Source organism: Sceloporus occidentalis, unplaced genomic scaffold (assembly GCF_023333645.1).
Source record: "Sceloporus occidentalis isolate IW3139 unplaced genomic scaffold, rSceOcc1.0.p SCAF_1, whole genome shotgun sequence".
Taxonomy (NCBI): Eukaryota; Metazoa; Chordata; class Lepidosauria; order Squamata; family Phrynosomatidae; genus Sceloporus; species Sceloporus occidentalis.
The window spans coordinates 281,930,391-281,956,961 of record NW_028316981.1 but is presented as its reverse complement, the minus strand read 5'-3'; the positions used below and the strand labels follow the sequence as shown (position 1 = coordinate 281,956,961).

The 26,571-nt window shown below is 37.9% G+C and overlaps 1 protein-coding gene across 2 annotated transcripts in view; it reads left to right on the top strand.

Moving 5' to 3' along the window:
• Positions 1 to 26,571, top strand: part of SREK1 (splicing regulatory glutamic acid and lysine rich protein 1) — a 39,978-nt gene that overhangs the window by 6,320 nt on the left and 7,087 nt on the right. Inside the window, exons 2-9 of one of the 2 annotated variants that reach the window (XM_089495015.1) lie at positions 10,103 to 10,226; positions 10,494 to 10,606; positions 11,175 to 11,339; positions 12,466 to 12,644; positions 14,215 to 14,345; positions 16,508 to 16,616; positions 22,491 to 22,610; positions 22,986 to 23,603. In XM_089495015.1, the coding sequence (XP_089351141.1) occupies positions 10,547 to 10,606; positions 11,175 to 11,339; positions 12,466 to 12,644; positions 14,215 to 14,345; positions 16,508 to 16,616; positions 22,491 to 22,610; positions 22,986 to 23,603 (1,382 nt within the window). In that variant the 5' untranslated portion in view covers positions 10,103 to 10,226; positions 10,494 to 10,546. The remainder of the gene's footprint in view (positions 1 to 10,102; positions 10,227 to 10,493; positions 10,607 to 11,174; positions 11,340 to 12,465; positions 12,645 to 14,214; positions 14,346 to 16,507; positions 16,617 to 22,490; positions 22,611 to 22,985; positions 23,604 to 26,571) is intronic. The other variant, XM_089495006.1, reaches the window with a different exon arrangement.

Genomic DNA, 26,571 nt, shown 5'->3' with positions numbered 1-26,571 from the left:
GCTACCTGGCCCAGGTCCTAATCTGGATCAATCTCGAGGCTAGGGCACCATGGACTTTCTACTGTTACATGCCCCTTACTATATTCACTTGTTGCCGCTCAGAAAGGTAAGAGTTGAGCAGTGCTGTCTGTTCTCCTGGGATTTGCTATGGAGTTTCAATGAAAATGAGGTCATTTAGACCTGCGTTAAGACACCTTAGCCCTGAGATCAGGCCGGATCCACTAGATCTGATTCTGGTCTGTCAGATACAGGCCTGATCCTGGTCCAGGGCTAATGGCCTGCATTGTTTAAATAGGATGATGTGAGGCCAGGAGAAATGCATGGTCTGAGTGTACAGGCCCTATGTCAGAGTCTTTGTTAACTGGGTTAATATGAATAGAGTGCCATGGGTATTTTTTGCAGGCATGTTATTATAACTCTTTTCAGTTATAAATTGATACAAGAGGTGGTATCTCATCCAAATCATTTATTGTTAGAACAATCTCTAGAAAGTTAGCAAATGGATTGTTCTCTGGCTTTCATGAATCATGCTAATATTAGTGTGAGTTTATGTTATTTTCAGAGTTGTATTACAGATTATGTTTTAACCTTATGCCATAATGACAGCATTGTATGTTCAGCTAACAGAGAATGCCCATAGGTTTGGCTCTGTTAGTTGCATACATATAAAACTGAATTCCAAGTTTCTAGACTAGGTAGGGAAAGAAAGGGGGGGAAAATGATGTCCTTTGCAACTGTCTGAGATAATACAAGTTATGTAAGTCAGCACATACATATTTTCCATTGACCTTTTGTTGGGATTGACTATTGGTTTTAGACTTTGGAGTAGGATGGGCAATTGCAGTTGAGTCCAGGAATCAGTGTTCTGTCCTGGGACCCTCAACCATACACCAGACTGCCCCCCTAATGAGGGAGGAAGAGAAAAACTGGTCATGGCTAGTGAACATCCAGCCATATCCAAGTTTGTTCCTCATTTTTATGTTAAAGAGAAGACCTATACAGCAAGGGGTACAGTTGTGTGAGACTAAATGAAGGGAAATAATTATCAAATACCCCCTAATAAAATTTTCTCTTCAGTCCTCAACATTCTAGCACTGCAGAAAGTTAAGGCTGTAAGTCATTCAGACTTACAGTTAACACGCGGTATGACTGAAAGAAAATTTCATTGAGAGAGGCAGAATTCATATTGAGGGCAATGCCCACCTCCCAAGCTGCACTCCTATGTACAGTGGGCTCTTCTTATGCACGGGCTTGCCATCTGCAGATTTCTGAGCTTCCACAGATAGCAACCCTGTTGTTTTAAATCAAAGAATCATAGAGTTGGAAGAGACCGCAAGAGCCATCCAGGCCAACCCTTTACCATGCAGGAAATCTCAATCAAAGCATCCCTGGCAGATGGCCATCCAGCCTCTGTTTAAAGACCTCCAAGGAAGGAGACTCCACTACACTCCGAGGGAGTTTGTTCCACTGTCGAACAGCCCTTACTGTCAGGAAGTTCCTCCTAATGTTGAGGTGGAATCTCTTTTCCTGGAGCTTGCATCCATTGTTCTGGGTCCTGTTCTCTGAAGCAGCAGAAAACAAGCTAGCTCCCTCCTCAATGTGACATCCTTCAAGTATTTAAACAGGGCTATCATATTGCCTCTTAACCTTCTCTTCTCCAGGCTAAACACCCCCAGCTCCCTAAGTCGTTCCTCATAGGGCATGGTTTCCAGACCCTTCACCATTTTAGTCGTTCTCCTTTGGACGTGCTCCAGTTTCTCAACATCCTTTTTGAATTGTGGTGCCCAGAACTGGACACAATATTCCAGGTGGGGCCTGACCAGAGCAGGATAGAGTGGAATAGAAGGGACAGCCATAGGAAAGAATGGGACTTGAAGTTTTTTTATATCCTCAAGAATCCTAGAATGGATAAATATACATCTCATTTAAAGGGGCAATTACTGTTCCTCAGATGCCCAAGAGAGGACATCTACACTTCTTTTCTGCTAGAAAAAAATATGATGTGAGGGGTCAGTAGGGATCTAGGGCCATAAACACAGCCTTAGCGTGCTACACTTTGCCCACCCTGTCTTAGAGCAAATGTTAGAAGATAGGACAGATACTTGTTGCTCAATTAGATTGTTAGGAATTCCAGAACAGATATTCATATAATATAAAATGCAGACATAAGAGAGTATCAATATACTTTCGGCCCACCGTATCCACAGATTTTTTTATCCATGGATTCAACTATCCACGGCTTAAAAAATTCCAAAAATATCCAAAAAACAAATCTTGATTTTTGCCATTTTATACAAGGGACAACATTTTACTTTCATTGTATATAATGGGACTTAGCATTCACAGATTTTGGTATCTGCAGAGAGTCCTGGAACTAAACTCCAGTGGATACAAAGGGTCTACTGTACAAGATTTTCCTGAAGAAGAAGTGAGAATATTTACTCACACATTGTTACTGAACTGGATTTCTGCTCTCTATTGAAGGGTTAATGAGGATTCCTGCTTGCATATGTTCAGTATTAACAATACTTGCAATTTATTTTCTTGCATTCAGAACTATTTTACATTGGCACATCCTAGTTAAAGTTTTAACAAATGTTTCAATGTGACAAATTTAATATTAGTTTGTAAACAATATCTCAAACACGCAGGAAGCTATGTTTCTTGGCCATATTATCTCTTTCATATTGTTCTCTCAGAGAATATTGGATTTCTTTTAGCCTCTGAATGGCCACATGTGTTTGAATTTGTGGAGCTTCATTGGCATGTTTGTCTATATTCTGCAGAGTTTGTCTTCTTGTAGACTCCTTTTTTCATTTTAAAAGCTTAAGCTGTATTTTCATTGCTTCTCACTATGGAGATATATTATTCATTTTAAAAATGTGAGAGACTGAAGAGTTATGCAGGATGATTCTATTCAGCAGCTGGATTTCTTGCCTCTTCAACCTTTGGCTGTTTATATCTAAACCCTAACAATTTAACATGCTAAAACATAGCTACTTTGGTGAAATCTTTGCTTTAGGGCTGGGACTAAATGAAGCACATTAAAATAATGTACACATAGCTTAATATAGTACCTGGAACACAAGTAGTGGAACTAAGGTGCAGGTTGCCATATTTATGTTCTTAAATGTATGTTCTTAAATGTATGTTCTTGGCAACTGACTTCTTTTTCAAAGCAGGTATGCATGCATTTCAGGAGATAAGAAGTTTTATGAATGTGCCTGTCACAAATACTTTAAAAGAAAATGTATAACTAAATTGCTATGTGTCAGAATGCTGCTTGAAAGTTCTATTAACCTATTAGTTCATTCTCTTGATTTTAATTTTCTATAACTTTCCTTGGTGATTCTGGATTTGTCTGCTGTGCTTTCAGTATGGCTTGTTCAGTTATAGGAAAGATAACAGAAACTTTGTTTTATCATGCTCTTGATATTCCCTGGTTCTACAACAGTGGGTTAGGATTACAGGAATGCATTGATGAAGCCAGGACCAGAGTTCTGGAGCCAAGAAAGTATTTGAAGTCTGCCTTCCTCATGTGAAAATTGCTGTGCATTTCATTTATAGAGTTAGAGTGGACATGAGAAAGATTTATTTTGCCCATCAGGAAGACTGCAGTACTGCTACTCGTTTTTTTCTAGCATGGTATCAGCTGGTACCCCCTTACCGAGTCCCCCATATCTTCTTCATATCTCCAGGAGCATGTGAAAAAATTATTTTTTCATATACTTTTCTATTTATCTTTCTGTGCTGTTTCTAATAAGAAAGGACAAGCACTCCTCCTTCCAAATGAATGGTTGTTAGCAAGGGAAACCAAAGGGGATGACAAAAAATGGTCTGGTTCCCCCCTCCCTCCCATTTTGCTCCCATGTGGTCACTGGGCTGTTGCAGGGGGTCAAGGTGTTCATCTACCATCTTCTCTTTATTTAAAGTGGCACAGTGGTAGGATACGTTGACAGAAGAGAAGCTTATATGCACTAAAGAGATACAGGTTGACTATCCCTTATCTGAAAACCCAAAATGCTTCAGAATCCGAAACTTAGCATGCTGACATTACACCAAAAGTACAGTGGTTCTGTGTACACAAACTTTGTTTGATGTGCAAAATTATTAAATATATTGTATAAAATTACCTCAGACTATGTGTATAAACTGTATATGAAACATAAATGAATGTTGTGTTTAGACTTGGGCCCCATCTCCAAGATGCCTCATTATGTATATGCAAATAGTCCAAAATCTAAAACATTTCTGGCCCCAAGCACTTCAGATAAGGGCTGTTCAGCCTGTACATGTTCTACTTCTCAAATAATCATTGCAGAAGGTTTAATGTACAATTTCTCCCTGTCCCTCGTATGTTATCATGGAGACTAAATATGCATGACAGGAAACAGAAATATTGGAGTGTTGTTACTGTAGTCTGGGCCAATGAAATATTATACTATCTAGAATTGAGGATAAATTGAAATTAGTTTGATACGTGCTGTTGATCGTGAATACTCTGTCTCATTATAACTCACAATTCTGAAGATGTGTGTACATTAAACCATGTATATTATACACATAATATGTGTAAATGAAAAATGCAAATACAAAAAAAGGTGTGATCCCTTGTGTAATTTTTTTAATAGTACAGCGGAGTCTTTGTATTGGTGAGCTGGCGATCTGCAGATTTGACCACCTGCAGATCGCCACATCCCATATTATTAAACGATGGTGCATGCACTTCATTACCATTAAATAATATGGGGCACAAGCATGATTTTTTTGCCATCCACTGGGGAGGGGGCAAATCGAACCCCTGCGGATGGGAAGGTTCCAAGGTACTTACAGCACATTTCTACTCAGCTATTAGAAAATATGAAAGTGATGCATGCTCCAAAGCAAAATAATATGGTCTTTATCTCCTCTTGCCACTACTAGCTGGTGACTGGATTTAATACCTCTGTTGCTTTAATACTTGTACAAAAACAAGCACAGAGACAGATGGAGAGAGAAGGGAAAGAAGGCTTTTACAAGCCTACCTTGTCTGTCAAGAATGGTACTATGCGTTGCACAGAATGGGCTTCTCTGAGCAGTAAAATTGGTGTTCATTGTATAAAACTTAAAGGTACACTACAAACTGTTCACATTACTAACCAGTTTTATGACTTTGGATACACTGAAGCATCATTACATTGTCAAATCATATGTGTATCTTGATATTTCTTCAGTTTTGTTCTGGTTTGAGAAAGGAGCAGGAAAGAAAAATGTATCAGAGATGCCACCTTTAATCATCATTCTAAACTTTATGTCCACATGTTCTGGTAGATGGATTTTGACTATTAATTTGGTTTTGTATGTTTTCTCTGTGTGATATTTGTGCATTATTAGATGACTAGACTGGCCAAGGCAGACCTGTTACACTTGCCTGAATTAGGCATTGTTTGCCATGCCACTAAACCTGCCGCCAAGTGACAACTTCATGGGGGAAATGAGAGCGGAGTCTGGCCTGCAGAAGATGGACGCCCTGTCTCTGTTTTTGTTATTTTATTTTGCTTTCTTTTCTTTTCTCTTCTTCCTTTTTTTTTTTTTTTTTTTTTTTACAAAAATTGTCCCTATTTTGCTTTTAATTCTTTTATTTCTACCTGTGAACTGGTTCTTCAGTTCTGTAAAAATGGTGTTCTGTTATAAAGGTTCATGATTCATTTTAAACTTGATCCTGTGAAACTGTTTCATAAATGGAATTCTCTTAGCCAAAAACCTCTTTAGTACGAGCCAAATACCATGTTAGGCTTTTTTATACTTTGAGGTATAGCATCAGTAGGAGTTTGTCACATCAGTTGAATTAATAAAACTTGCAGAGGTGTTGACTTAATAACAGGGTGGATTTTATTTAAATCACTACTCAGAAAGATTTGATTTAATTGATATACCTCTTCCCCCCCCCCCCCCCAAAAAAAAAAAGGTCACTCCTCCTCACTATAAGCATAACATGTTTTACACAACTCAGAGTTACCACAGACTCATTCTTGCTGGTATAATCTTAATATTTACAACCAGATGATGGTTTCATTTTTAGAATAACAACTTTTCAGATTAATTTTTCAGTTATATAAGAATACTGTTTTGGTTATACTATTAGAAACACATCATAGTTAGATAATTATGAAATTGTGAACTGAACTATCTTCATTTTAATAGGTTATCATTCATATTTGAACAAATTTTCTGCTCTATATTGGAAGGAGAAAAATCATTACTTTAATAATAACAATCTACATAGTTTAATTTAACTCAAACATTAACATTATAGTTTACATAGTTTTGTATTTGCTTTCATTTTTATTGCTTGTCTCTTCCGCCTCACACTTAGCTTCTCCTGCAAATCTATTGCACTCCCGGTCTCCCAACAATCTGTTCATTGAATGTTTTGAAACTTAACACTTAAGAGATATGGAGTTGATTCTGTGTACATAGATTTGCAAAAGAGCAATGGAATTTTGATCTCTGCAGACACAATCCATAGTTCTGAGAACTATAAAAGCAAGCATCTGTTGTAATATCTTCTGGATAGAAAAACTGCCCAGTAATCTTGCAGAAACATCAATACAAACAAAAGTGGACTGGAAGAACATGTTATTGTGAATGGATTAATGGAATGTATATACCAAACATTTTAAACATTGCATGAACATACATGCTACTTAATTAAAAACTAATCTCAATTTCAATCAAAAAATCCTATTTAAATAACTTTTTGATTTTTCTGATTAAAAAAAACCCATTGATTTTTATCCACCCTGTGATTAACAGTTGGATGTAGCCCTTTGAAATTAAATGCTATATGCAATTCTAAGTGTGCATAATTGGAAGTAAAAATCTAATAAAATCAATTGACCTCACGAAACCTGGCTAGAATTTGGTTGTTAGACCAATAGCAGAACCCAGTTGTTTCTGTTAGCTCAAAGTATTGCAGTTGTTCTATATATTTATTTTGTTTTCTGAAATACATTCTGGAGAGCTTATTCCTCTTGAAATGCTCTCTGAAAATCACTCAGAGCTTTACTGGACCTTCTTTAACTCTTCATATGGAGCAGTATTATATAGCTTAGCATGTCAGTTGCCAGTACCTAAAGAGACAATAGCTCCTTTCATCCTTGAATTGCATGGGAGTCACTTTTCCATTATGTGTGCCTCTGCACTGGATTGCCCCAAGGAAAAGATAACTCTCATTTGGTTGGGATAATACGTAAAAGGGGCCAATGTTGTTTCAACATTAGTAGATGTTTTGTAATATTTATTATTAAGATTAATTTCTGGAACAAATCTTTAAAAACTGGAGAACACTCAAAATAATTGTGAAATGAACTATGAAGTATTGACCAGTGTTTGTTTTGTATACTGTCTTCTCTTTACTGTAGCATTCTATGGGAAGACGACAAGCACCACAATTTTTTCCCTTCCATCTTGACATATGATTCTCTTATAACAGCAGAGGCACATCATAGAAGTGTTTTCGTCAAGTTTGAATATTTTCTGCGAAAACTTGCCAAGAAAAATTCCGACTGTCTTTTGTTACTTTTCTCTGCAGCAGAGATGACAGATCACAAATTATATTGTCATCCTTTTTTCATCACATCTCTCTCTCTCTCTCTTTCTCTCTTTTAAATAAAGAATTTCTATGTACTGTGAAACTAATGGTAAATTAATGTAAGCAGATAGTATTACTAGAAAGAAACCTTCATGAAGATACTGATTTTTCTGATGGCCTAAAAGTTATATACTAAATCCACATAAATTTTGGGAGGTATAAAGATGATCTCAAGTGAGGGGTAAGACTCCAGCAAGAATTTTAAATTGACAAACAATTTATATAAATTGATGAGTAATTATTAATCAGTTTAAAATGACATGGTCTTGCTCTGAATGAATGGTCTTTCTGTGTGTGTATGCGTGCGCATGTACACGTACAGATTTCATATCATGCTTATAAGGATGTCATTTTAGCTGTTGTCAGTGCTTGGTGTTCTTAACATAGGAAAGAATTTCACCTCTGTGACTGTCTTGGGGAGATTGTTACTACTGAAATAGATTTTTATTTTATTGTGAATGTGTATCCCAATTTTCTTTCTTAATTTGAGAAAAGTCTAGATATCTATAGTCGGGTCCAAAATAAGTAGATCAAAATAGTAGAGAGCTTTTTGTTTTGTTTGCTTTTGAGGGTAGCTTATATTGTGTAAACATTTTGACTACCCTGTCACTGAAGTTCTGTTTGTCTGATTTTTTTTTAATGTATGTGGTTTTGAAAGTGGGTTTTCAAAAATTAAAACTTTTTTTATTTTAAAAGTGAAACATGGCAAAGATTTTTTATTGGGAAACAAATACGTTCTCTTACATGTTTCTGTTTAGTTTCTTTAGTTACTGTGGTCTAGAATGATAATCCTTGTAGGCTTGTATTCATTTGGTACTCCCCCAGTGACAGGTCTTGATGCATTGGAAGCTTCCATCAGCAGAACAGGGAAAGAGACTTCTTTTCATGAATTTTCTTGCTGTTCCTACTTCCAAAATGTTCCCCAGTCAGCTGGAGCACAGTTTGATGGCTGCAGGAATCTGTGGGAAGGAGAGGGAATTGCTCAGAAATTTGTTCCTCTTTGTTTTGCTGGCAGAAGCCTCTGCTGAATCAAAAGCTCCCCTGTTAGCACAGAGACCAGTTGGATATATAGTTCATTATACTTCAGCTGTGGAAGGCTGCAGTCCTATATACATTTCACATAAGTCACATTTTGCTCAGGGCTTCCTTCTGAGTAAGCATGTATGGATGGCATGGCACTTGAAATAATCAAAATTACTCACCATTCAAAAATGGCAAGATTGCCACAGTTTTTTTAGTAGTCCATATATTCATTTGATTTTGAGCTTTACATTAGAAATGAGCATTTAGGTGTTTGAATTGTACAAAAATCATGAAAGGCTAGCTAGTTTGTATATACTAGGCCATAGATTGGTTTTAACATAATTTGGTTTTTAGGTTTATTTTGCCACTGTATGATTGGGAAGCGCAGGTCAGCCTTTGGATTTTGTGGGAGAAATAGTGCAGTTCTTTAGGCTAACTTCTCGTGACAGAAGCATTCTGTCATTTTTAACGTACACCCATATAGAAGTTAATGCATTGTTCTGAAAGTATGTGTTTTCCTGTGGAAGGTGGAAACAAGCATTTTAAAATTAAGTATCTTGCTTTCTTCAGCAATGTAACAAGGTAATGAGATTCTTTGTGAGGACCAAATTGCCTAGAATATTTGCAGTTACTTTGACCAGTATTACATCAGGCATAGATGACTACTAGACAGAATACTGTACATTATGCAGTTTGTTATTTCTGGTGCATTTTTCAGCTGATTATTTCAGATCTGTGTATCTGTTATATTTTACTCTTCGGTTTTCTTAGGCTAGCTGCTGAGTTTTAAGCAAAAGTTACACTAATTATTGTATGTGCCTTTAGGGAAGGCATGCTTTTAATAAAGTTCAGTGTGCTTAGTTGTCCATGGATATTGCTAAACATTTTTGGGCTAATATCCCAAAGATGCAGTGAACATGTGGTATATTGTACTGAATTAAGTATTGAACCCAGAAGATGTTTTGAGGGAGACTGGCAAAATGTGCTTGCCCCTTGCTAATAAAGAGTCGACAGGTTGGGAACTGCCTTAACTACGTCTGCTTGGTGGAAAGGTATTATTTAACTATGGTTTGGACGTTCAGACATAGCAGTAGTTTTGTCTGCATAGTGCTATTGTGACTTAAAAAGTCTCCTGGCAAAAACTTGAGATCACTCACTCACTTACTCCTGAAGTTCAGGAGTGGATTTAGTCAACTGAGATATCTAAGCTATAGATCACTTTGGATCTGAGTTTCTTGTGTTGTTGCATCAGGCTGACAACTGGCAGTCATTTGGCAACACTTTTTACTGTCCCGTTGAACAGAAGAAAAGGACAGAGTTTGGTTAGCACACTCCTATTTCCTCCTTTTTTTTTCCTTTTGACTGATTTGGTTATTTGCCATTTCTGGGGATTAAACTTTAAAAAATGTTCTTCTTTTCTGTATCTGATGTTCTGTGTGCTATTAGTGATGCAGCCAACACGAACGGTTGTCATGTGTAACACAACTTTCGATCACCGTGAAAACAACGTCCTGCGAAAGCGTCCATGCTTGATATCGTTTGGTTCATGAACATTAAGTTTCCAGTACAGGTGACCCATAGCTCAAAGTGTTAAATAATTGTCTACATTGTTCAGTTTTTAAAAGTAAAAATCTGGTAATGAGCTTGCTAGTTTTGCTCACTTGTTGTTCCTAGTGGAGCAGGGGAAAAGGAAAAACTTGAATAATTTTATTTTTTGTAAGGCTCTCATAGATTGATTTTTTTCTTTACTATTTTTAAGTTGAAGGGTAGTAGTAAATGGAAAAATGACACTTGGGAGATGGCCTTACTCTTGCTAACAAAAATATTTGCTCTTCAGGTAAAATTCCAGACGAAGCCAAAGCCCTTTCTCTCTTGGCTCCTGCTCCTACAATGACAAGCCTGATTCCTGGTGGAGGACTGCTTCCTATACCAACACCTCCCGTGAGTTCTGTAAGTACAACTGAATTTGATCATTAAACAGAAGTTGTTACAACTTATCGGGGAGTGTGATTCCCCCCCCCCACACACACACACATATTTTTGATACGTTTTCCATTACAGTGATGACATTTGACACATCTTAATATGAAGTTGTCCAAAATCAGTGTAAATAAATTGATTAGATAAACCTAAAATACTAAGGAAGATTTAGAGTTCTCTACATACATCAATACAAACAAAAGTGGACTGAGATAGTTGGGCAGGAGAAAAGAGAAATTCAGACAGGTTGACTCAGATCTTCCAATGATTCTAGGAGTTGATAGGTGCTAAACTTTGCTGAGTTGAAGAAACTAACCTGGTTAAATAGTAATGCTTAATTTTGAGCTATTCTGCATGTTAATGTGAGTGTAACCAATTGCACTGTCATTGAACTGCCTTTTTCCTCTGAAGAGTAGTGCCTTACTGGCCTCATGGTTTCTGATGATGTAGTAAATATAGGTGACTTGACTTCTTTTGAGCTCAGGGTTGGAAGAAAATAATCCTGCCTGTTGCCATAAAAATAACCCTTTGTTTTCAGATTGGAATTCCTCTTAGTTCACTGGGAGCTATACCAGCAGCAGCGTTGGATCATAATATTACAGCTATTGGAGATATACCCCAGCCACCCATTATGGGCAATGTGGATCCTTCTAAGATTGATGAAATTAGAAGGACTGTGTATGTTGGAAATTTGAATTCCCAGGTAAATGTTTTTGCAACATTGGACTGCACAAACAGAAAGTGTGGTTTCATATTCTGTAGTTTGATAGCTCTAATCTTAACAAAGTGAAAGAACATCTACTTCACTTGGCTTTCCTGATTGATGTGTGCAAAGGTTATAAACTACAGGAATCGAAAAAATGAGTTTTATTCCCACCTTGTAAATTATTTTGCTATATACAGCACCAGTGCAAAAATAACAGTTCCTTACAGCAGGGCTAGGCAATGTTTTCGACATAAAGGATGCAATTTTTTGTAACCTTAATTCCTAGCACATTTAGGAAAATGTTTTCCTATTCATAGCAATACCACTTCCTTTCTTTGCATAAAATGTTTACAAATGCTGAACTATTTCCATGTACATTTCAGTTTTTAACAAGATTCCATATCTCTGTGTTAAGATAAGTAAGAACAGCAGCATGTGGGAAAGAGGATCATTCTTTCCCTCTTCAGTTGCAATCCTCCTCCATACAGACATTAGAAGGAGAGTAAAGTGAGGTACATCAAAATACCTTCCTAAAGCTAAAAACAAGGAGAAGCATAAGAACAGATCAGCTGCTTCTCTCTGCATTTCTTTCTTCCCAAATTTCATTGGGCTTATTACAGCCAGCACCACAGATTCTTTCTGGATCACTGTGCTAAAGGAAAAAGGCATTACCTCCCTCAAAATCTTATCCTTCCCTGGAACTGCCACTCCTGGTGCCCAAAGCAGTGCACCTCATCATTGTAAAATTGCTGAATTACAGGTAACCTGTCTTTTGTTCTTAGTGTTTGTGACTATTAAAGAGGATGTGGAGCCATAGTTTGTTTTCCCATCCATTTTTGTGACAGAAGGGTAACGCTACAGTGCACATGCATTAGGGAGGGTTAGAGACACTTCAGAAATAGTTCGGTCTGACACCGCCTTAACTGCAGTGGCTCAGTGCTCCACAGTATGGTGCCTCAACACACTACAATTGCCAGAATTCCATTGCATTGAGCCAGGGCAGTTAAAGTGGTGTCAAACTGGATTATTTCTGCAGTGTGGATGCAGCCAGTGTAGAATGTTCAAAGTTAATATGTTTTCTTAACTAATCCTCCCCCTTTTCTCTCTTCCTTTCTCTTTTAAGACGACTACAGCTGATCAGTTGCTTGAGTTTTTTAAGCAAGTTGGGGAAGTCAAGTTTGTGCGAATGGCGGGTGATGAAACTCAACCAACACGTTTTGCTTTTGTGGAATTTGCTGACCAAAATTCAGTACCTAGAGCTCTTGCCTTTAATGGAGTTGTGTTTGGAGACAGGCCACTAAAGTAAGAACTTATGCAAATACTAGCAAAATAAATTGAAAATAAATCAGTGTAATTGTAGCCCTGTCCTTTGGAATTTTGTCACATGTGCAATTTGTTTCAGTCTTATGAAACTACTGTTTAACATAGAGATATCATTTTCTGCTTTCAAAAAATAATGGTGTTTCCATAGTGCTGTTTGTATGTATTTCCCCCCCAAATGTGACCCTGATGCAAAGCCATCTGCACTTGTTGTTGTGTGTTTTCAAGTCATTGCTGACTTATATTTATATCTGTCCTAACTTTTTTCCCAGAAGGCGAACCTATCATAGGGTTTTCTTGGTAAAATTTGTTCAGAGGGTTGTTCTAGAAGTTGTTCTTTAATTTTGGCAGTTGTGTGACCAAATACAGCCACCTCTTGTCTCCCTTCGGCCCTCAACTTTCACGGGGAGTAGGAGTGCAGCCACCACCCTGGGTAAAATGGAAAAAACACAAATATAGGCCTGCTTTTTTTTTTAACCTGAGAGAACACTTTTCTAGGCATCTGCAGGTCTTTCAGCATAACTATGGTTAATCTCCAGTGGAAGGTGACCATAGAATCACACTGGAGGACTTGCAGATGCCTAGAGAGAACTTATTTTATTTTATTTTATTTTATTATTTTTATTTTATTTTATTTTTTGGTGGCAGGGACTAATAAAGTATTCTGCAAATAATCAAATCCATGAATGCTTAACTCACAAATGTGGAGGGAGGGCGGTAGATGATACTTACAGTATTGAATGCAGGTATCTTCCAGATGCAAAAATGGCACCAGTGAGCCATTCCATAGTATATTTAAGAATATTCTTAAGCCACTTTGCATCACAATCTGGGAAAGAGATGGGACAGAACAACAACAACAGTTGTTTATAAATTGAGTTGTATTCCATCTGCTTAAGCTAAGAAGAAAACTGTGTACAAGTTTACAGTGTAAAGGCACACATTGTACTGGAAAAGATGTTTATAAGACAAAAAGAAGTAAAATGAAAACAGTAGTGCAAATCTGCTCTTTACATGGTCTTTAAATTTCAGATAGTATTGTGGCTTTGTGATGGATTTTATTTTGTTCTTCAAATCTACTCTAATATTTAAAATTAGCAGTTCATAGTCTGTGCCACATTCTGCTCTTGGTTTTTCAGAACTCTTGTTAGTCCCCATTTCTTTTCTTGATTGCATTGTACATTAACAGGTATAGTGGCCTAAATCCTATTTGGTTAGTCCCAGGTAGAGTAAATCAATAAAAACAATTGTTAAATGGTAAGTCATTGTGTAACTAAATCCCATTGACTCAACAGATCTACTTTAGTATGCATTAATAATAAGATTCAGGTTAGTACTTTAATATGAAGTATGCGTCATTAGGCATAAAGTTGGTTCCATGTAGAATAGATCCTTTCTGTTGATGGAACTTTTGTAATTGTTCACTTAGCAAGTTCCCATTGATGTAATGTATTTTCTCTTGTTGGGACTAACAGTAGGATTTAATCTTGTGTATATGTGTATGTATATGCAGAGATGTGCAAACTGAATCAAATCTACTTGTTTAATTTAGAATAAATCACTCCAATAATGCAATAGTGAAGCCTCCTGAAATGACACCACAAGCTGCTGCTAAGGAGTTAGAAGAAGTGATGAAAAGAGTACGGGAAGCCCAGTCTTTTATATCTGCTGCTATTGAGCCAGGTATGATACTACTTGCATTGCAGGAAAGGATTGTTTCCTCTGGTATGAATCACAGAGTGTATTTGGGAGAGCATTTTAAAAAAGAAATAGAAGAGCTTTTTAAAAAAGAAAAGACAATCCTGAACCACAGCCAATAAACAAAATTCAGTTGTAACCCATCAGGTTTGATGTGATCTAACTGGTTTAGTCACTGAGTGTTTTTAATATTTTACAGTCAAGATTATGCTGATCAGGTCCCTCATAGCACTGCGTTTTCTTGTCAAAGTGTAAATAGCCATTAAACTAAGTTAATAACCATTAAACAAGTTTATGCCTTTTCTCTCCCTAGTCCAGTGCCTTCCACCATCTTTCCTTCCAACAGTTCTTTCCCTCCACTGCTCCTTTTCTTTCAGCTGACAAAACAGTTGACTTTCCCTCCTTTCTTTGTCTCTGGACACTCAGGTTCTTGAGGTCAAATATTTCTGGTCCCAGGAAACCATGATCAGGTGCTGCCCTGTTCTTTTCATTGGCGGGGTTCAGAGAAAACTTCTCATTTTGTTAAACCTGTTCTCTCATTAGAAAACCATATTTTATGAAACTGGGTTGTGATTAAATTGTGAAACGTTAGTGAAAATTCTAGCAGCTTCTGTGAAGTGGCAGGATGGAGTTGCTTCTGGTGTCCAGCATGTTTCAACAAACTGTGGATTATAATCCCATATGTGTACTTAAAACTGGGATTGTGAAACATGTTTTTTTTAAAAACAGGGAATATAACATTGAATAAGACCTCTGTTGCCATTACTCCCCTTCACAGAAGCTGTTAGAGTTTTCCTAAATATTCTGTGACATCTAGTTTCAAAGAGGGTTCACATACAGAATCATTTGTTATGTGATTGTGCGGTTTTGTCTTACCTACCTTATAATTGGCACTTATGAATCTTAGATCTCTTGTCTCACTTTATTTAAGAGGTGTATAATTTTTTTAAAAAGAAACTTCCAAATGAAAATGTTTTGTCCTTCATTACTGCAAATCTAGTTCATTTTTTTCAGCTAGATGGCCAGAGGTCCTTTAATCAATCTGAGATTGAAAAATAGTTCTTGTCAAAATCAGTGACCTCACAGATATCCTTTGACTAACTTTAGAAAAAATGAAGAAAAAATTAGTCCTTCATTTGCAGGGAGGGGCAACTGTGAAAGGCTAAGGGGCCTCATTAGCTTTCAAGGAGACCTTGGAGGGCTGCACTCTATAACACACACACTGAACCTGCTCCTACCAAAAATAAAAATTGGCCCCAGGTGCCCTGTGTCATCTTTTAGGTGACATAGGGTATTCTCACCATGTTTTGAGGAGTTTCTGGGCTTCAGTTGGCCAAGGGGAAGGTGTCAAAATGTGATGGAAATCCCCCCCACTCCCTAGACTGCATTGTGGGGCAAATTGTTTTTTTTAAAAAACTATTTTGTGCATTTTTTTAACCCTTGGTGGTCTGGGGGCCTCCAAACATTATAAAAGTGCCCTCCGCACTCCCAGAAGTTATTCTGGAACATTTTAAGCCCTGGGGAGCACTGAGGGGCACAAAAATGACCCTGGCGACTACATGGAATCTGCAGGCTGCACTTTGTTCAACCCTGGTGTATTGCTTGACTTATTAACTGAATATAAATGCATTACTGAGTATGTAATTTTATGTATGCATTTTATGTAGGTGGATTATTTTTCTTGTTCTGGGATTGTTTCCATTATAGGGCATTCCACTGCCTAACTTTCTGGCATTGTAAGCATAACTATTTTATTATATGTGGACTTTGACAATAAAATGCAGTGCTGAGCCAGGTACATTTCTGCAAACCTTTTGAAATTGCTGTCTTGGAACCTGTATATTTTCTCTCTGAAGTCAGTTTTACAAAACATGTTTTTGTGCATTGTGGCAGCAACCTAAATCCCATTCCTTATTTAGCTAGCTGTTTATAATTATCTGGTTTATGTGTACTGCTGCAGGATGGCTGCACTCAACGAATATATGCAATGACTTTCTTGGATGTTTCTGAAGGATTTTTGCAAAGAAGGAAGATGTGCAGAGAGTAGGCCCCTTGCAATATATGTGGTATATTCCACTTGTGCCAGATTGTTAGCGGGGATCTTTAAATATTCTGAGCTTACACTGCAAAGTCGTTTTTTCTCTCAGAGTCTGGAAAGAGCAGTGAAAGGAAAGGTGGTCGATCGCGTTCGCATTCACGTTCAGTATCCAGATCTAGTTCAAAATCTCGAAGGAAAAGGTCGCACTCAAAACGCAGGTAAAATTTTGAAACTGAAAACTTCTCTGAAAACAATAGTTGTCTTCTGTGTTGTAAATAACATTTGTAAATCATACTGGCTAAAGTATGTCGAGACTTGGGACAGATGAAGGAAATGAACTTCTTTTATGTTTGCATTTGGATCTCTCATTTCTTACCAAGCTTAGATGTCAGCCCTATGGAACAACAGTTTGGGAAGTATCAAAAAATGAAAGAAATCTACAGCAAGTGTCCCCATTTGGCAAGTCTTCTGTCCTTCTATGGTTTCATTCTCTCGAATTGTGGTTTTGCAAAAGATTTCTACCATACTTTGCTCCTGCTGCCCCTTACAAAAATCTGGTAGGAATGGAGTGAGGTTGTTTCCCTTTCTATACGATTTCTATATGATGAAAGGTGTGTTATAGACTGCTGCTCAGATACCTCCAGTGAAATTCTTGCAGCTCCTTCCCTCTCCCACTGTAACTGAGGAAGTGAGAACCTTCCTGCTCAGGTGGGCCATAGAACCAACCCCTAACTCTCATCTCAAGTGGGCGATTCTTCTCCCACTGCTCCATCATCAAAGACCCATTTTTTTAATGGTCTCACTCACCTCCAAAATTTCCTAAGTATGGAAGAGAATCGGATTTTTCTTTGCTTTATTGGGGACAGAAGGGCCTACAGATTTTCGTGTCTTTCCTTTGGTTTGTGCACAGCCCCACATATATTCATAGAGTTGCAGGGCAGTAGTAGTTGTCCAAATCCAGAAAAGAGGAGACATTCTAATCTGTTACATTCATTGCTTACTCCTCATTGCAGCATCTTGCATCTGTCTGGGTCTCTGATTTTGTCACTCCAGTCAAACCATCCTGAACATGTCTGATTTCTTCTGATCTTGTGGGTTAAACACTGCCTGGAAATACTTGGATAGGGCAAAGCCTGGAAATACAGTCGGCCCTTCTTATACACAGATTTTTTATACACGGATTCAAGCATCCACAGTTTGAAAATATTCAAAAAAAAGTATAAATTTCAAATATCGAACCTTGATTTTCCATATTTTATAAGGCACACCATTTTGCTATGTCATTACATTTAATGGAACTTGAGCATCCACGGATTTTGTTATACGCAGGGGATCTTGGAACCAAACCCCAGCGTATAACAAGGGTCCACTGTACTGGATGCTGTACACTTCATTTCTTGTCTCCTGCACTTGGTGAATCTTTTCATGAACCATGAGAAGTCCTTTCTTGAGCTGCCCTAACCAATCCAACTTATGGGATTTTAGCTGGAACCTGATGTCCTTGCTGTTTTTTCATTGGACTACATAAACTTCATATTCCATATGGAATGTGACTCTTACAGGCCTGGTCCCTCTCTCATTGGACCATCTTATCAGCTGCCCTTGTTGGAGGATCTTGCTTCCAAGAACTTTGATTGCTCCCTACGATAGTGAGTTGTCCCATGTGACATGGAGGCTGCCATGCCATTCCTTCTTCCTCCAGCCACCATAGTAGTCTGTTGGAACATATCACTCAGAAAATGAAGAACCCAAGGTTGGTCTCCCAATGAAAGGGAACTGGTCAGCATTCGGCAGTATAGTACTCATGGATGCTCTTTATACTGATAATCAGTAAGATTTACTGGACCTTCCAGGTTTCTCTTAGTACCATGGCCTGCTACCTGAACCAACAGGAAGGAGTGATTCCATTCTCTTCTCTCTCACCCTTCTCTTTCGGGTCTGGTGCACTATTTAAGGACCGCTATCCACATTTCACCTTCTATGGAAGGAGAACAATCTGGCCAGCGCTCTCAGCAGGGCTTACAGATTCTGCCATGATCTTTTCCAGCAATCTCTGCAAGTTGTTCATAAAGTGGGGCATGCCAATTGTAGATCTCTTTGTATTACCCCCAAGCATTCAGTGACTCATTTTTTTGCTTTAGGTTTGAAATGGGAAGGTCTCACTGGGCACTGCATACTGTTCAGCATGTGCCTACTCACACAACCTTGGCCTTTGTCCCTCACATCTCTTGAGGGAAGTTTCTCAGACCAAGCTGAATCTCCTCACCGTTGACTATGGTGAGATGAGGAATTTCTTGGAGGAATATCTCTACTGGGCATCAATAGGGTAGCAATCTGCCCTCAAACTTAGACACTAGTCCTAATGTGAGGCCTGGATAGACTGAGGCCTGTTACAGACTGCCAAAATAAAGCTGCTTCGGGTCTCTTTGGAGGTATGCTATTTAAATGATGCATGGGTCCTAAGAGTCCGGAGGTCACACCAAAGCCACGCTCTATTCCTAAGCACCGGAGTGCAGCTTTTGGTGCAGCTTCCGGATTCTTAGGACCCATGCATCATTTAAATAGCATACCTCCAAAGAGACCCGAAGCAGCTTTATTTTGGCAGTCTGTAACAGGCCTGAGTTTCAGACAGCAGCTCTTTTCCTGAATGACATGACACTCCCTCCTCCTGTGGCTGGTAGCTTGCTAATCCCCTATTTGTGTGAGTCATGGAGACTACGAAGAAGGAGGACAGGTTGTTTACCTGTAACTGTATTTCTTCAAGTTCACACAATACCATCCATGAAACTGAAGGTTTAGGCAGGAAGCATGTTGCTTAGGTATGTGGGAGTGGATGGGGCTTCCATTCAAACGCTTTCATAATAGCTTTAGAAGGGTTCCAAATGATGCATTGCTCAGCAGATAACTCATTTGTGTGAGTTCATAGAAGACTACATAAAGAACTACAATGATAAGTAGGCAAACTGTCCATTTCTTCACTATTCGCAGAGCAGAAGGAAAAGTTGTCACAATGTTTTTCCATCAAATACAGTTTGTACATTTTACAAAAGCCCATCACAAAAATATCCCTCACTTCTTCTGCATATGCCACAGGATTCAAACCTGAAGCAAAAAACCCATATTATTTTAATTACAGATAATATTCGGGTTTAACAGTTTCAAGTGTGAAATGAGACTAGCTTTTTCCAAATATTTTGAACTTCACAATATATCAGAATTGTATTCCTCGTGTTCATGTGGTATCTGCATTCACGTATAGTGATGAGGCAGAATTCCAGAGAATTTGGTTGTTATTCCTAAACAAATCATGATTGTAAGCCAGGAATTGGTTGTTGTTCATTTACAAATCCTGTTATTAAAAAGTAACATGATCAGCATGCTGCTTAGTGTATCTGACACAGTGAGTAAGAGCTTGAAATATGTGTGTGGATGCTTCTTGGGTAGTCTGTGACAGTGTAACTAGACACAAAAAAATTGGCTTGTGTGGATACACAATAGAGTATTGATCCTGTTCCAAATGTACACCGCACCCTGCTGGAAAGGACTCAAAGTACAACATACTGCCATTCCAGAACACACAACTAAAATACTCATGAGAGAGGTGGCTATCCAGCCTCTGTTTAAAGACCTCCAAAGAAAGATAATCTTCCACTCTTGAGGTAATCAATTCCACTATTGAACATTTCTTACAGTAAAGATGTTCTTCCTAGTGTTTAGGTGGAATCTCTTTTCTTGTAATTTGAATCTCTTAGTTTATGTTCTAGTTTCTGGAGCATCAGAAAACAGTCTTAATCTATTTTCTGCTTGGCTTCTCTTCAAATATTTAAAGATTGCTATCAGAAGATTGCTATCTCAGTCTTCTCTTCTCCAAACTAAACATACCCAGACCCCTAAGGTTTCCAGGCATTTGATCATCTGGGTTGCCCTCCTCTGGACATATTCCTGAATTGTAGTGACCAGCACTGAACACAGTATTCCAAGTGAAATCTTACAAAGCAGAATAGAGTGGCACTACTACTTCTATTGATCTGGGCTATGCTCCTATTGATGCAGCCTAGAATTGCAGTGTCATTTTTGGCCATTGCATCACACTGTTGATTATGTTTAGCTTTTAGTCTACTAAGACCCCTACATCATTTTCATAAGTACTGCTTTTAAGACAGGTATTACCAACCTGTACATTATGGGTTTTTCCCCCTTCAAGTAGTACAGTCAACCCTCCTTATCCATGGATTCAAGCATCCACGGCTTGAAAATATTCCCAAAAAAGTATAAATTCTAAATAGCAAACCTTGATTTTCTGTTTTATATAAGGGACACCATTTTGCTATGTCATTATATTTAATGCACTTGAGCATCCATGGATTATGTTATCCATGGGAAATCCTAGAACCAAACCCCAGCAGATACCAAAGGCCCTTTGTACTGTACATTTATCCCTGTTGAAATTCATTTTGTTAATTTTGGGCCAGCTCCAATCTGTCAGGGTCATTTTGAATTCTGACCAGGAAGGAGTCTGAACACACATAGTGGGATTGTTTTGCAGAAGTACAATTCATAGATGGTTTCTTCTTGTGCATAACTTTGAATGGGGCACAAAGGAGATTTTGTATGTTCTCATAACACAGGTATTCTTCCTGCAAATGATGGTTTGATTTGATCAAGAATACCAGCTTTTGTTGTGATGCTTTTTATTATTCAGTAATGAAAATACACCTAAGTCATAGTTTTGACAGAAAGACCAACTAAATAAATAAATTTAAAAATTGGAAAGCTCAGTAAGATTTCTAAAAAAAAAAAAAAAAAAGGAAAATATAGCCCAAACTCTCCTGAATTGGGAGATGTAGTGGAGCTTCATTGTCATAGCTACATTTCTTGATGCAATCCCCTTAGAAGCCAGGCAGCCCCACCAGCACAGGGATTTCCGAGGCTCTGTAGAGCAGGGCTGTGAGTGAAGAAACACTTTGGCTTTCTGCCACAAAGCCTCGTTGCCAAGAGAGGGTTGGATGCGTCTTCTCTCACTACCCTATTCCTCAGCATGTCACAAATGCCAATGTTTTTGGGACTGCCTGTTTTGGGGAGCCCTTTCTTTGCAGTGAAGCAACAACTGTAAATATGAATTCCATTATTTGTTATGCTATGGGGCTGGCTTATCACATCATAAATACTGAACGGAGTACCAGCCACGGTTCGCAAAAGCCACTGTTGGGCAATTCACATGCTTAGCCATCTGGAAGAGCTTCATACCCAGGATGGAGTGGGCAGGTCCACAATCAGTCCCCTTCATGGCTATTTCTGTACACACAAATGCACACATAAAGCAAATGTTTGTATGCATGGTGGCAATCTACACAATAATTTACTTCCGCCATACAATTGGGTAGGGAATTTTGTATTGCATCACACATACATCATAATGTGTTGAGGTGGTTTGAGATTGCTGTGCATGTCATGATCTCATACTGAACTATTTTCTTTTAGCCCATGTTTTAAGTTTCCAACTTGGTTGCCTTTCTTGAACTATTTTATTTATTTACTTACTTTCTCCAATTATGAAATTAGCAGTTACAAAATAAGTAAGGTGTTTAATTTATTTTTGTGATGTTTAGTAACCTCCTTGGATATTAAAAAATAGCATTTGAGGAGGCTAAAAGCAAGGTAAATAGTTAAAATTGTTATAAGAATCAATAAACGACAGTTTAAAATTTTAAAACAGTTTAACTCTTCCAAAAAATAGCAAAGTGAGAACCAGTTGCAATTCTGAATAGAGTGCAGTGTACCATCTTGGAGAAACAGGAGAAACACTCACTCCTGTGTTTGTGTCAAGCACGTCTCAGCAGGTGATAGCGTTGTCAAGGAGTCACTCTTCAAGATCATAACATCTGGACAAGTTCATAACAAGATAGACGGTCTCTTACATAGTCAAGGCCCCACTCCTTTTTTGGCTTTAAAATGAATACGTGTTATGGCTAAACTAAAGATGCTCATAGTGTAGTTTGGACAACCAAGGGTGGGTTATACTTTATAAGAAATGATTTATAAACTGACTGGTGAATCAATACAGCTTTAGCATTTATCTTTTACCATTACAGGAGTAGGTCTCGGGACAGATCCCGGTCTAGTCAGAAGGATAGGCGCAGATCCAGAAGTCCAGTGAAAAAACGCTCAAAATCTAAAGAACGACGGAGATCAAGAAGCCGTTCTCCTTCTCGGTGAGCTTTTGTTTAAAGTTACTGTTTTTCAAAGCCATTGTCAGATGTGAAAAGCTGCACACTATGATTTGTATACTGGCTACAGGGCTACAGTGTTGCTATGTTGTCTTGCAATCCAAATATCTTTTTTACCCCTCATACTAACAAATGGATCTCACCACAGTGTGACAGTTAGCCTAATGTTAGCCTTCCTTTATTAAACGTAATACTTCCAGTAGATACTGTTTTATTATTTCTCTGCCCTCAGTTGTTGCGTCTCCCTTTGAAGAGAAATGCTTAAGAGTTACAGTATTCTTGTTACTTGAATTTGGTGCTCATGAGCAATGAGCAATGAGTACTGGATGTGTTAAATTAATAGATGTTTACTTTTCACAGGGAGAAGAGGAAGGAGAGCAAAGAGAGGATCAGAGAAAAAGAGAAGATTAGAGAGAAAGACAGAGATAAGGAAAAAGAAAAGGATTGGGACAAAGACAAAGACAGGGGCAGAGAAAGGGATAGGGACAAAGAACGGGGCAGAGAGAGGGAGCGAGAGAAGGAAAAGAACAAAGATAGAGAAAAAGACAGAGTGAAAGATAAAGAGAAGGATAGAGAAAAGGACAGAGAGAAGGAAAAAGACAGGGAGAAGGAAAAAGAAAAAGGAAAGGACAAAGAGGAGAAGGAAGAAAAAGATAAGGCAGACTATTTAGACAGAGAAGTGGAAAGGGTTAGAGAGAGAGAGACAAAAAAGGAGGGAGACAGAGAGAAAGATGACAAAGAACAGACAAAAATAAAAGAGGAAGAAAGGGAGAAAGACCGCGAGAGAGAAAAAGATGGAGAGAAAACCAATGAAAAAGAAAGAGAGAAGGACAAGGAAGTCGAGAGGGCAAAAGACAAGGATAAGGAAAGGGACCGAGATAAAGAAAAGGAAAGAGAAGAAAAAAGGAAGAAAGAGAAAAGATCCAAGACACCTCCCAGAAGTTACAGTTCCTCAAGAAGATCACGTAGTTCCAGCAGGTTTGATTTGTCATAAATTCTGTAGATTTTCTGTTTTTTTAGTAGAAGCTGAGTGACACATTGCACTTATTAAGAGCTATGTACAGTAAATCATATTCAAATTGGTTTCTTGTCAGTGTTTGATATTGTCATCCACATTCTCTTATAGCTAGTCTTGGATAGTTTGGGTCATGATGATACCATGGTTTTGCTCTTTTCTGCCAGACTACTTTCAACACTTGGTTCCAAGGCATTTAAATTAAACAATGCCACAGGGCTCCATCTTGTCTCTTATGTTCTTTAATAGTCAGCTCTCTGTGACCACAGACTCTATCCTTGGATTCCACCATCCATGGCTTGAACATTCTCTCTCTCTCTCTCTCTCTCTCTCTCTCTCTCTGTGTGTGTGTGTGTATTTCAAAAAGGAAGCCTTTATTTTGCCATTTTATATAAGTAATACCACTTTACTGTGCCAGTGAATATAATGGAACTTGAGCATCCAAAGATTTTGGTATCCACAGGGTGTCCTAGAGCCAAATCCCAGTGGATACCAAATGGTGTCCCTTATATAAAATGGTGTACAGCAAACTTTACTTTTTGGAATTTTTAAAATTATATATTCAACCCACTGTTGGTTGAATCTATGAATAAGGAGGGCCAACTGTGTAAAACAGAAATAATATAGCAAAACAGTGGATTATATATATGTGTGTGTGTGTGTGCTGTGATGTGTCTCAAACTGTATTCTTGTCTATAGCATTGTTACAACTATAGTTGACTCTTGATATCCACAGATTCGTTATCCATGAATTCAACCATCTATGGTTTGAAAATATTTTAAGAAATGTACATTAAAAAATGCAAATATTGATTTTGCTATTTCATATAAGGGACCATTTTACTACCCTGTTGTAAATAATGGGACTTGAGCATCCACAGATTTTGGTATCTTGGAACTAAACCCCAGTGGATAACAAGGGCCCACTGTAGTCTAGCACAATAGTGAATGATAATTTGTTTACAACTGTGTTCGTTTCAAATAAAATTTGTTTAATGGTATTTTTATTCTTTTAATAATAATCTATTTTAATAGTGTAACAATTTGTTTTAATGTATCACTTTCGTATGTTTCAATTGTAGCTGCTCTTGAGTCCCAGTTCTAGGAAAAGAGTGGGATACAAATAAATATAATAATAATAATAATAATAATAATAATAATAATAATACACAACTATGATATTCCAAAGGCAGTTTCCTGTAGAAAATAGTAACATTCAGTATCAAATTATTAAAACACTAATTTTAAATATAAAAATAATTTAAAATGTCTGACAGCTATGAATACAAAATAAAACTTTTTCATTTAAAAGACAGAGGCAGTAAAAAGCCTTTTAAAAAGAAGTCATATATAGAGCCAAACATGATCTCTCAAAAGCAATTTTTATACAGTAGCAGCCTCTCCACTACTAGCAGAAAATATCACAGACTTGGAACAATCACTAAAGAAAGTCAGAGAAGAAAGTGCAAAAGCAGGCTTACTGTTAAACATAAAGAAAACAACAATGACAATGGAGGATTTTCATAAATTCAACCTATATGACAAGGAAATCAAAATAGTTAGAGATTTTCCATACCTTGGATCAGACAATTAGAACGGATACTGCAGTCAAGAAATCAGAAAAGGATTAGGAATAGGAAGCACAGCTATGAAAGAACTACACACAATCCTAAAGTGTGAAGAAAGATATGTCATCTTAACTGTCATCTTGGCCTCAGAGGGAGCGATCAGGCAGACCCAGCAACATCAGGGACTGCCTGAAGGACGAGACTTCTCCCTCCTTCTTTAACTGTCACCTTGTATTTGTATTGTATTCAATTTTTATTGTACACCGCTATGATCATTGCGGAATAGCGGTCTATAAATAAAACGTTTTATTATTATTATTATTATTAACAGCTGAACACTAAAGTTAGAATCGTTCAAGCCATTGTATTCCCTATTACCATGTATGACTGAGACAGTGAAGGAAGCAGATGGGAAGAAAATTAATTCATTTGAGATGTGGTGCTGGAGAAGAATGCTGAGGATACCATGGACAGCTAAAAAGACAAACAAATGGGTCATAGAACAGATCATGCCTGAACTCTCCCTGGAAGCCAAGATGACTAAATTGAGGCTGCCATATTTTGGCCACATAATGAGAAGACACGACTCATTAGAAAAGAAAGTGATGCTGGGGAAGGTGGAGGGATGTGGAAAGAGAGGAAGATCACATGCCAGATGGATAGATTCAAATCAGGGAGACCATGGGCCTGACCTGCAGGATCTGTGCAGGGAGGTAGAGTATAGGAGTCTTGAAGATATCTCATTCACAGGGTCACCATGGGTCAAGATTGATTTGAAAGCAGCTAGCAACAAATAACAAAGCAGCCTCTGCACCCTTGTGCCCACCAACCTTACTTATCTTAAAAGCAAGATAGTAGTAAGGCTTTTGAAGATTGTCTTACAACACAAGCAGGTTTGGGCCTTGATGTACCCTTTAAAGGTGAATAACAGAACTTTGACATATTATGGCAACCAGTGCATAAGGTGTAGAATTGTCCCAATACAATATGAATGTGTTGCCATAGTGGGGACATGAATAGTTACAGTGTGCCAACTGAAGTCATATTTAAAGGTACCTTCACATGATAAAGCATGTTACAATCTGAATAGAATCAGGGCATGAATAATTGAGGTTAGGTCCACTTTCCCAAGATGGAATTACAACTGATGTACTGAATGAAGTTGTTACAAGGTACTCCTGACTAATCCACTTATGATTCCCCACTTACCAGTGAAATGAGAACTTGGTCTTTCAGGTCCTCAATCCTGATAAAGTGTTCCTGTCCAAAATGTTTCCATCTTGTCTAGATTAATCTTGGGCATTTTTGCCTTCATTTATCTCAAAATCATCTCCAGCCACCAGCTCAGGAATTCCACAATGCC